Consider the following 12944-nt stretch of genomic DNA (forward strand, 5'->3'; position numbering starts at 1 on the left):
TTCTGTAACTTAAACATCAAACAATGTATAGTTTCAGTGCCTAGTAGGGTGAGGATATATAAAGACCTGATTTTTGGCCCCGAGACAGTCAGTCCATGACCGATTTTCAGAGGGAAATTATGACCTGTTTCAAGTAACAACAATGCATCAACTTCACAGTGGAATTAATGTAATACAAATAGGCCATGGATTAAAACGATGGCAGTGTCTGTTCAATTTATTTGAGAAATAGTGTCACACATGCCTTATTATTCTGCAAGAACTGTGAACTGTGTGGTTAGGTAATTACTGCTCATAGATATTCAACAGCAAACTATTGTAGCAGTATGCTGATGTTTGCCTGCAACCTATTAATGAAGCTTAACATTTACCAATAGTGAACTGGCCATATAACTGTGTAATATTGGGGAGGTTGTGAACAGTGAAAGTAAAGAACTGTGAAACGCAAATGTGCAGCTGTCGGCTACATCATTTACAGTAGTCAATGTTGAACTTCTATGTCCCATTTTTCAGACAGTATAACAATACAGTACATTGACACCAAGAACTATCAACAAAGAAATAAAGCAGCTGAACACGACAATACAATTAACAAAGTGTGATTTACTTTCTATGGTGCAAGGGATGAGTGTGCCTCAAAATAAGTGTTTCACTTTGAGAAGTGTGAGGTGGTGGCATTGTGAGTTTGCAACAGGCCATGAAGAATTGTTTGACAATGAGTATTCATAGAAGCTGTGTTCATTGCTACCTGATGGTAGCATTTCCTGCATTTCTGTCAGTGTTTATGACATCATTCACTGGTCCTTAGAGTACTGGAAGATTTCATGTCGGCAGGTGCCTAAGCAGTTGGACGACATGATAGATGGAGAGCAAATGTCTGCTTCACTGAATCATCTATAATGGTATGCCAAGAAGGGTGACAGTTTCTTGTTGCTGGTGATGAAATGTGGATAGTGAATTTCACACCAGGATCAAAGCATCAGAGCATGGAGTGGAAACATCCAGATTCACCAGAGAAAAAAAAATTCTGTTCAGTGATATCAGTTGGGAAAGTTTTGTTAATGGTATTCTGGGATCTCCATGGACTGCTCCTGCTGGATTTCAAGCCACAATATGGACCTACCAATGTGACTGTTATTGTTCCACACTGTTATGACTGTGGGCTGCCATCAGGAAGAAGTGCCAAGGCATTCTCGATATGAGCAACATTTATCCTCCATGACAATGCAAGGCAACCTGTGACTAACAGGACCATTGACAGGCTCCAGTTATTTCACTGGGAGAGTCTGGACAACCAACCTTACAGCCTGGACCTCACGCCCTAGTGAATTCCACATTTTCTGTCTGCTGAAGAAGTTCCTGGCAGGACAGTGATGCACTTGCAACAATGAAGTCAAGACAGTAGTCTTACATTAGTTCCACAATCAGCCATAAAATTCTACAGCGGTGGCATCTTAGATTTAGTGCTGCAATGGGACAAATGTATGAACCACTGTGGGGACTATGAGAAAAAATAGTGTAAGGTATCTCTATATACAGGGTGGTGCATGAAAAATCAACACAGAGAATGGACTGCTCACCAGTTATTCATGTATTGTTACCCACCATGGGCAGGTACAACAACAAATAGATAAACATATAATAATTAGATAGTGAAGGAATCCTGACGATACAAAACAGCTTCAAAGCAACAGATAGCAGTTGGTGGATGACAATGAGCAGTCTCGTACCTGTGACCAATTTTTTGTGCAACCCTTTAGTACATATATTTGTAATTGCCAGCATGAATCTCATTTTGGCTGATAAAAAATGCAGGCTTTATGATTTTCCCTCATAACTGCCATGGGTTTCAGGATGTCGTGAATGAAGGCATGAACAGAGTTTCACATGACCAATTGTTGTGGATATCATTCTGTTAGAGCTTATAATGTGTTCTAAGATTTTACAACACATTGATGTCAATGACATTGGATAGTAGTTTTCTACATCTACATCTACATCTACATTTATACTCTGCAAGCCACCCAGCGGTGTGTGGCAGAGGGCACTTTACGTGCCACTGTCATTACCTCCCTTTCCTGTTCCAGTCATGTATGGTTCATGGGAAGAACGACTGCCAGAAAGCCTCCGTGCACACTTGAATCTCTCTAATTTTACATTCGTGATCTCCTCAGGAGGTATAAGTAGGGGGAAGCAATATATTCTATACTTTATCCAGAAACACATCCTCTTGAAACCTGGACAGCCAGCTACACCACGATTCAGAGTGCCTCTCTTGCAGAGTCTGCCACTTGAGTTTGCTAAATATCTCTGTAATGCTATCACACTTACCAGATAACCCTGTGACAAAACACGCCACTCTTATTTGGATCTTCTCTATCTCCTCTGCCAACCCGACCTGGTACGGATCCCATACTGATAAGCAATACTCAAGTATTGCGGATCACTTCTGCCTCCCTCTTGTAGTGTGACCAGTGCTTTCTTCCAGTCATTAAGCATAATTTTGTCTGAGGTATCTGTGATGTATTATGGTTAGAATAGGTGTCAAATCAGTCAAAAATTCTGTATAAAATAAGACAGAGAGTTTCATCGTGGTTTGGGGTCTCATTCAATTTTAGCAGTTTCACCAGTTTCCTACAACACTGACACTAATGTCTTTGCAGTTTGAAAATCATCTATGGGCTCATAAATAAAATCAATAAACAAATAAATCACTCATTGTAGTAAATATGTAGTGATTAAAATCGGACAGTATTCCAGCAATCTTCTTCATGAAGAAGCATTTGAAACCAACTTTTTAGCTTTTGCTTTGCTACTCTCAAAATCTGTTGCTGTGTCATTCATCAGAAAGGTATCTCCCATCATCAGTTGTTCCGCTAAGTAGATATCTCTTCTGTTTGCTATAACAAATTTCAGCTCTGTTCTTTATAATATTTTAGCACTATTATTACTCATGCCAATATCCAACTGTATCACAGCTTTCACACAAGAACTGTTGTGTCATCACAGATAATGTCCCATATTTACATTGTTTTACAGTTGATAAAACTATTGATTATAGAGACAGTGCTAAATTGTTGACTTAAGTACAAATACAGTCTTAGTTTGTAAATTGCAAATCACACTATGTTTATTTCCCTAAAACTCTACACTTACGTTGCCAATGTTTGGAAATAGCCTTGTGGAATAGTTGTGATGTTAAGCAGATTGCTCACTGCAACTGTTATTCGATTGCTTGCTCCATAATTCAGCAGAGTTGTGACCTCAGATTGGAATGGAAGATGACCAAAATCATGTGCCACCACTCTGTTACCATTCACCCACTGAAAAAAAGACAGGAAAACAAGTTGATTAAACATGAAACTGTTTCACTGCTACAGCCCAAACACCAATTTACCACACTGAAATATCTGAAAATAGTGCAGTTAATTGAAAGCCATGGCCAACAAAAATATTTTTTTAACTTTCATCTACCATCACTGATTAATATGAGCATATTGTCTTTTATGTTTTCAGACATCATAAGATATCATCCTTTTAGTTGTTCACAATGCAGTCTTAATTATGGGTGTCTTGTGAGAAATTAGAACTTCTTTACTTTGGGACTAATTTATACTCATGTATGTGAACACAGGACCTAGAAAAATCACAGGAAACCTAAATCTGCATGGCTGGATGTGGATTTGAACTGTCGTCCTCCTGTATCTAATCCCAAATACATAAATAGGGTCAAAAATTATATCCACCAACATAATTACTGAGATTTTGTACTAATGTTTATTATATTTACATACGTCCTTAGAACCTATCGATATGTCTTCTGGGCCCAAATTTAATCAGTCATAGTAGAGATTGCACAAAAAAAGTTGGCCCACATCTGCACAAAATGCATACTAGAAGAGGGGCAGCAGTAGTGATGGGGGCTCTGGCTAGAGTGAACACCATGTGGTAGGGGAGGTATATTTCAACAGCTGAAGTCTACTCACAAACACCTATCTCATGTAATTTGCAAGTTATAGCTAGTAAGTCCGGAAATGATCGTAGTGACAGGTTTTGTCGTACAACCAACAACTTGACAAATGGAGAAATTCAAATTCAACAGTTTCTTGTTATGTTATGAAAAAAGAAATAAACAGATAAACAAAAATTCAAACAAAGCAAAACAAATCCATACATGCACTGCAAGAAAGAGATCTCAAGGACAAAAGAGATGTAAAAAATAAACCATCAGAGACAGTCTCACTAACTGCAATACACTAACAATATAAAATAAAGAACAGGGCTCATGCAGAAATTATGTGTCAGTCATCTGACGACCTGTTCTGCAACATCAGCTACAAATAAAATTTCTTCTTCTTCTTTTGCATCTTTCAGGAGAGTGAAACCTTGGAAAGTACTTGCAGCTACGGTTCCCTTCCTTCTTTGCTCTCTTTATTACACAACTGTAATGCTAGCAGTTCCTGTAACCCTCTCAAGCCCAGTTTTTATTGAGATTTTTGCTTCCTTATTTGCCTCTTTTGACATAAATTTAATGACATTGCATATAAACACATGGTAGTTTAACGCTTGTGCAACACAAGCTGCCACTTGGAACACCAAACTGAAAGGGGCACCAGAAGTCGAACAGTTGCATGATTTCTAGACAGGATGTATCTCAATTAGAAGTGGCCAATTCCACATCAAAGATTTGACACAGTGCATATCGCAGTGAAAACTGACACAGATGAAAATGTACAAGGGATATGGGAGCCATGGGAGGGTGGAAGGATGGGGGATAGGCGTGCAGAGGCACCAAATGAGAAGTCAAGGCACAAAGAAATTAAAGACATTAGCTGCTAATGATCACTGATATATATCAATGGGCTGAGTTGAAAATTTGTACTGGAGGGGGATTCAAACCCAAGTCCCCTGATTACTAGGCAGATGCACTGACCACTACACCATCCGGACATATTAGTGACCCAAATCACATGGGCTACAGTAGCTCGCTTCCCGTCAGACCCATGTTCCCAGTTTATACCACATGTGACCGATGTGGTGTCCCTGCTCTCATCTGCCTCATTACTCGCAATATCTTGCTAATTTCTGTAAGAGTTCGAGCTTAGTGTGAATCTGCACTGAAAGGATCGTTGGCTGTTATTACCTTAATTACTATAAGTGGATTTGATCCTGCAGTCACTGTGAGTCAAAACACAAGAAATTAACAGTATTTGCTGCCAGTGGGCACTGAATTATATCAATGGGGAAAGATGACAGTTTGTGCTGGACTGGGATTCAAATCTGGGTCTCCTACTTACTAGGCAGATATGTGCTGGCCACTACGACATCCAGACACTTTGGTCACCACAGCTGCATGAGGTACCCTAGCATGCCTCCTGTCAGAACAGAATTCTCTGCTTATATCACACATTACTAATGTAGTGCCCTTGCTCATTAGCTTCATTACTCGCAGCTTCTCGCTGATTCCCATAAGAGTTTGAGCTTGGTGTGCATCCATAGTGGAGAGGTCATTGGTTGTCATTTCCTTAATTGTACTTATATACACTGAGGTGACCAAAGTCATGGAATAGTTGGAATAGTGATATGGTGATAGTATCACATACACAGGCCATAAAAGTTTTTGTATTTGTGGAGCTATCATTTGTACTCAGATATTTCATGTGAAAAGGTTTCCAGTAGGATTATGGGTGCATGATGGGATTAACAGACTTTAAATATGAAACGGTAGCAGGACAGATCTGGTGTGTGTGTGTGGGGGGGAGGGGGGGGGGGCAAACTGGGGTATCTAACCCGGGAGGATATTTCAGGGGGCACCAAAGTCATATTATAGAAGAAAAAAATCTCCTTTCACAAAGCCCCTAGCATCCAGTGCAAATTGATCTATTAATTATTCTGATTCTGAAACACATCCCTGCTGGTTTTTGAACATTTTTGAACATATTATATGCTGATTTCTGAACGAATCACAAGTTTACTTTTGAATGCATGCGTAGTGTATGTGATGTCTCTGCCAGGGGAATGCCCGTCGCATCAAGCAATTGAAAACTTTCCCACAGACAAAAACAGACGGGGCTATACGAGCTGAGCCAAATAATCCCAAACCGGTGAATACCAATCGTTGCTTGTTTATGTGGTTGATTGTGTGTGCAAATGATAAATGTTGTCATAATTATTAGCGAAATCCATAGATTCAGGCTACCAGAGTGGAAACAGGAATAACGGAGAAGAAAGATTACATATGATCTTCTCGGTACCCTATATACAAGAAAATCAAATTTTGACAGAAAATTTTAGCCAGATCACTACACTACTAAGGGCCAGTTGTACAGTACCCGATTAGCAGCTGCTGAAGCTCTATTCTCAGAATAGGACCGAAAATGCATTGTACAAACACACAATAACACCTAACCAGAGAATAAACATGGGATAACTAAACCGGTGATTCTGGCAAGGTTAGTGAAGTTAACCGGAGAAAAAGTTTTGACAATTGGAGGAATAGTTACAGAATTACTGATGACAACATTGTTTGTTCAGAACGAGAGAGGAGAAGAAATGGAGACACATACAAATTATATGGAAGAATATGTCGATTCCAAATTTATATAAAAATTTTGTAATACTACTACTTTTCGATCTCATATTTGAGAAACTGGAGCATATGGATGAAATGTGAAACTATTTCTTAGTATAAAACTTTTTGCCTGTAATAGCCCTACTGGGCATTTGATACTGGTACTTCGTGAATTATATTCTATCGTGTTATTTACGTAAATTTGGTAGATAAAAATTACCATTTGTGCCAAAACAGTCTAGCTTACTTGGGGTGTATTACAACTGCTGTAATAATAGAAATACCAGTTTCGTTTTATCTAGCAGACAGTGACAAAATATACATAATAAGATCTAGAAACCACATCACTCTTGGGTACTATTCATATTAACAGTTTTTTTCTATATTAGAGAACGACATTTTGATTTGATTTGAAATACAGTGACGTGCGATAGCAGAATGCTGTGTGAAGAGGTGTGGCACTGCACTTTGTCACATTTAAGACCAAAGAAGATGGCTTACTTATCCTCTAACATATATGTTTTATAAATGAAACACTTCAGAAAGATGTGCGCTACAAAAAATATATATATATATATATATATATTAATAGAGGGAAACATTCCACATGGGAAAAATATATCTAAAAACAAAGATGATGTGACTTACCAAACGAAAGTCCTGGCACGTCGATAGACACACAAACAAACACAAACATACACACAAAATTCAAGCTTTCGCAACAAACTGTTGCCTCATCAGGAAAGAGGGAAAGAGAGGGAAAGACGAAAGGATGTGGGTTTTAAGAGAGAGGGTAAGGAGTCATTCCAATCCCGCGAGTGGAAAGGCTTACCTTAGGGGGAAAAAAGGACGGGTATACACTCGCACACACACACATATCCATCCACACATATACAGACACAAGCAGACAAGCATTTCCCCTTAATCACATAAGGTACAATTCCGTCTGCTAGTGTCTGTATAAGTGTGGATGGATATGTGTGTGTGTGTGAGTGTATACCCGTCCTTTTTTCCCCCTAAGGTAAGTCTTTCCACTCCCGGGATTGGAATGACTCCTTACCCTCTCCCTTAAAACCCACATCCTTTCGTCTTTCCCTCTCCTTCCCTCTTTCCTGATGAGGCAACAGTTTGTTGTGAAAGCTTGAATTTTGTGTGTATGTTTGTGTTTGTTTGTGTGTCTAACGATGTGCCAGCGCTTTTGTTTGGTAAGTCACATCATCTTTGTTTTTAGATATATATATATGAAAAATCTTTTTTTTGTTGTTTTCTTTTTATTTTTTATGTCCTGCCTCAAACGCTCGAGTGGGAGGGGGTCAGGGGGCGTCACTATCAAGTTTTTACCCAGGTTCTGAAATATTGTAGATCCGGAGCTGAATGGTAGTTTGGAATTCAATATTCTATGATCCACAGTGTCAAGAGCGTGCCAAGAATACCATATTTCAGGCATTACCTCTCACCCCGGACAGTGTAGTGGCCAATGGCCTTCAGTTAAAGATCAAGGGCAGTGGTGTTTGTGTAGAGTTGTCAACTAACACTGCGAGAAATAACTGCTGAAATCAATGAGGGATGTACGACTAATGTATCCATTAGGGTAGTGTGGCGAAATTTGGAGTTAAAGGGCTATGGCAGTAGACGACCAATGACACCGCCGTTGCTAACAGCACAACATTGCCCGCAGCGCCTCTCCTGGGAACATGATCATATCGATTGAACCATAGTTTTGGAGATCTTGTAGCAAGCAATTGACTCCAACGAATAAATGTGTCTCTGTTATTTGAATGGAGGTAGTCTAAATTACATGCCCATGATGATGTCAGAGAATTTATGTGGAATATGAAGAAATGCATTATGAGCTCTGAGTCTGAACATAATGGCATCTCAGGTAGTTTGGTAAAATTAATAGTGGATTCAAAATAGAACCCCATAGTAGACCTGTATGTTTGGTTTTCTAGCACAGTTGATGATCTCAATGACTGATGCAGTGATCTGTTTCAGGAGCTCCAAGCATTATTACATCTGGTTACTGACAGTCTGGTTGGGGGTTCTGCATGTTTGTATATTTAAAGCCGTTGCATAGAGGAAATGAGACATTGAGCTTCAGCATTTATTAATACTTTCTTTGTCATTAGGCAATCAGCCTTTGCTCTTTGTCAAATTTAGGTGACTTACATGATTTGTGTTTCCCCTTAATCACATAAGGTACAGTTCCGTACAGTAAATGGCACAACTCCAGTAATAAATATAGACTTTGAACAGAAGTCTGTAGCTAAGGTAGAATTTTCAAAATTTTTAGGTGTGTCCATTGATGAGAGGTTAAACTGGAAGCAACACATTGATGGTCTGCTGAAACGTCTGAGTTCAGCTACGTATGCTATTAGGGTTATTGCAAATGTTGGTTATAAGAATCTCAGTAAATTAGCTTACTATGCCTACTTTCATTCACTGCTTTCGTAAGGCATCATATTCTGGGGTCATCATTGAGTAGAAAAGTATTCATTGCTCAAAAACGTGTAATCAGAATAATTGCTGGAGCCCACCCACGGTCATCATGCAGACATCTATTTAAGGATCTAGGGATACTCACAGTAACCTCACAGTATATATATTCACTTATGAAATTTGTTGTTAATAATCCAACCCAGTTCAAAAGTAATAGCAGTGTGCATAGCTATAACACCAGAAGAAAGGATGATCTTCACTATGCAGGGTTAAATCTGACTTTGGCACAGAAAGGGGTAAATTATGCTGCCGCAAAAGTCTTTGGTCACCTACCAAACAGCATCAAAAGCCTGACAGATAGTCAACTAACATTTAGAAATAAATTAAAAGAATTTCTAGATGACAACTCCTCTACTCATCGGTTGAATTTTTAGGTATAAATTAAGGAAAAAAAAAAAAAAAACTTAAACATTAGTGTCACGCAATATTTTGTGTAATGTAATATCTTGTACAGACATCTTTTATTAACCTGACACATTCCACATCATTACGAAGAGTCGTATTCATGATCTATGGAACAAGTATTAATCTAATCTAATCTAATCTAAAGGAGTTCACAAAATAATATATCTGTATCTTTGGCCCCTATTATATTTCTTGTGCATCATACCAAATACTGCTGTTGGACATGCTCTTTCCTATAACAGAAGGGTAGTCTTGGTGTTTTGCACTGTAGTGCTCTTGCTAAGAAAGAATTTTCTGCTGTGTAGAAACTGAAGGCCACAATGATACTAAACTGACATATAGTATTGAGTATGGTATATCATTCGTGTAGTCGCGACAAAGGGTTTGGCTACAGTACTGCTACAGGTTGGGGAATGTTCTGCAAGACCAATTGATAACAGTAAAATGATGGCCCGTATTGAACTTCAAATAGTTTCAGAAGACATCGTCATATGGTGGTCATAAGCACTTGCCTTCTTTCATCCAGTGAACTGAATGGGCTGGTGAGACCAACAACTTGGTATTTACCACGCAGACAACAATTCGCCATAGGTGAAAGAGACTATTAGACATTACAGATCACAAATTGTATCGTAGCTGGACGGATAATAATACTCATAACACAGAACCACAGACTGTCTCGAAGCAAATAAGACCTAGTAAACCCCTGAATATAAAACAGCTTCAAACGTCTCATTACAAATATCATACTTTGCTAATCCGTTAATGCTTTAAATATTTGACGTTAAACACATAAGCGAGAAATAGTTTAGGAAAGGATTGAAATTGCGCTTAAGGTTTGTTGGAAGTCGCGAAGTGCTTCGCAAAGTGCTCTCATAATGAAACGCTAGATGAATTTAGCTCGGGTAATCGGCGCTCCATTTTAGACAAAATCTAGTTTTTCACTTATCTCGATGTTTATGAAGCCACATCTCCTGAAATATGCGTTGCACAATGATATAAGTTTGGTGGTGCATTTACTAATATATGTGTGTACTGTTTGTAAAGCGTGTTACAAATGGAGTTCGTAGTAAAGAAGTCAAAAATTAAAACGTTATGCCTGATGCTGAAGTTTGAGGGCGTGAACAGCGAAAACGTAGTATGCGATAAATTTGTTACCTTTCATCATTTTGTTCGGGATGTCAGCGAGTAAAAGATTCGTAAATGTTTGAAATTATGTGTAAAGTTTGTAGGAAGTCGCTAACTGCTCTCATTCGCAAATACTGGCTGCAATGAAGTATGAGTGTTTGTGCGCCGTCAGTTATGCGGTTGAAAGACAAACAAAGAATTTCTACACTACTGGCCATTAAAATTGCTCCACCAGCAAGAAATGCAGATGATAAACGGGTATTCATTGGACAAATATATTATACTAGAACTGACATGTGATTACATTTTCACGCAATTTGGGTGCATAGATCCTGAGAAATCAGTACCCAGAACAACCGCCTCTGGCCGTAATAACGGCCTTGATACACCTGGGCATTGAGTCAAACAGAGCTTGGATGGCGTGTACAGGCACACCTGCTCATGCAGCTTCAACACGATACCACAGTTCATCAAGAGTAGTGACTAGCGTCTTGTGACGGGCCACCTGCTCGGCCACCATTGACCAGACGTTTCCAATTGGTGAGAGATCTGGAGAATGTGCTGGCCAGGGCAGCAGTCGAACATTTTCTATATCCTAAAAGGCCTGTACAGGACCTGCAACATGCGGTCGTGCATTATCCTGCTGAAATGTAGGGTTTCGCAGGGATCGAATGAAGGGTAGAGCCACGGGTCGTAACACATCTGAAATGTCAATGCGAACAAGAGGTGACTGAGACATGTAACCAATGGCACGCCATACCATCACGCCGCGTGATACGCCAGTATGGTGATGACGAATACACGTTTCGAATGTGTGTTCACCGCAATGTCGCCAAACACAGATGTGACCATCATGATGCTGTGAACAAAACCTGGATTCATCCGAAAAATGACGTTTTGCCATTCGTGCACCCAGGTTCATCGTTGAGTACGCCATCGCAGGCGCTCCTGGCTGTGATGCAGCGTCAAGGGTAACCGCAGACATGGCCTCCGAGCTGATAGTCCATGCTGCTGCAAACGTCGTCGAACTGTTCGTGCAGATGGTTGTTGTCTTGCAAACGTCCCCATCTGTTGACTCAGGTATCGAGACGTGGCTGCACGATCCGTTACAGCCATTCGGATAAGATGCCTGTCATCTCGACTGCTAGTGATATGAGGCCGTTGGGATCCAGCACGGCGTTCCGTATTACCCTCCTGAAACCACCGATTCCATATTCTGCTAACAGTCATTGGCTCTGGCTCTGAGCATTATGGGACTCAACTGCTGAGGTCATTAGTCCCCTAGAACTTAGAACTAGTTAAACCTAACTAACCTAAGGACATCACAAACATCCATGCCCGAGGCAGGATTCGAACCTGCAACCGTAGCGGTCTTGTGGTTCCAGACTGCAGCGCCTTTAACCGCACGGCCACTTCGGCCGGCTAACAGTCATTGGGTCTCGACTAACGCGAGCAGCAAGGTCGCAACACGATAAACCGCAATCGCGATAGGCTACAATCCTACCTTTATCAAAGTCAGAAAGTGATGGTACGTGGTTGGAAACTTTCCTCATGTCAGCGCGTTATAGGTGTTGCCACCGGCGCCAACCATGTGTGAATGCTCTGAAAAGCTAATCATTTGCGTATCACAGCATCTTCTTCCTGTCATCTTCGTGGTGTAGTAATTTTAATGGCCAGTAGTGTAACTGTAAGAGGTGTCTTGGTATGTTAAAATTTTAACGTAAGATTAAGATAGCATTTTAAATTTTTAAGTTCTGTCAATAATCATAATTTTGTTGCCTCTGGAAGCCGTTAGATAGGCAACCTGCAATCATTAGTATGTCGGCTAAATTTATCGCTACAGCACTAGCACAGTAAGCACGTACAGTAAACAAATGTACAAATCAGGTTACGTACCACTTCAGCAGAGTAGCAGACGCTACCAAAGCGCAGCCATACGCGTGTGTCTGCGCCATCCCAGGAGCGCGGTACGAAGAAGTTCCTGTCGTACCAGACCAGCCCCACGTGGTCGCGCACCTCCTTCATTGTGGTCACGTCGTTGTAGCTGGCAGGCACCGGCATCATTAGCACATCTCCTGTCTGAAAAGCAGAGCAATGACTTGCACTGCACAGATGGCAGTCATACAGGCAGTAATAAAGAAGCAATTTAGACTGATAGTTGTGGCACAATTTTTACTGTGTATACAGGGAGTACATTGATAATAATAACTGGCAGTTATAAGAGTTGAGGGACGTGAAAGGGAAGCAGTGGTTGGGAAGGGAGTGATTTTTTTGTTTTGTTTTGGTTTTAGGGCGCAAAACTGCTATGGTCATTAGCACCCGGTCCGTGACTTAGGAAACA

General features: G+C 40.2%; 1 protein-coding gene across 1 annotated transcript in view; it reads right to left on the reverse strand.

Annotated features, from left to right (window-relative positions):
- LOC124792217 (beta-glucuronidase-like) overlaps positions 1 to 12944 on the reverse strand; it is a 153582-nt gene that overhangs the window by 104854 nt on the left and 35784 nt on the right. The window contains exons 3-4 of the mRNA XM_047257922.1: positions 12500 to 12682; positions 3157 to 3323 (exon numbers count right to left, since the gene is read on the reverse strand). Of these exons, the coding sequence (XP_047113878.1) occupies positions 3157 to 3323; positions 12500 to 12682 (350 nt within the window). The remainder of the gene's footprint in view (positions 1 to 3156; positions 3324 to 12499; positions 12683 to 12944) is intronic.

This window comes from Schistocerca piceifrons, chromosome 1 (genome assembly GCF_021461385.2).
Source record: "Schistocerca piceifrons isolate TAMUIC-IGC-003096 chromosome 1, iqSchPice1.1, whole genome shotgun sequence".
NCBI classification, from domain to species: Eukaryota; Metazoa; Arthropoda; class Insecta; order Orthoptera; family Acrididae; genus Schistocerca; species Schistocerca piceifrons.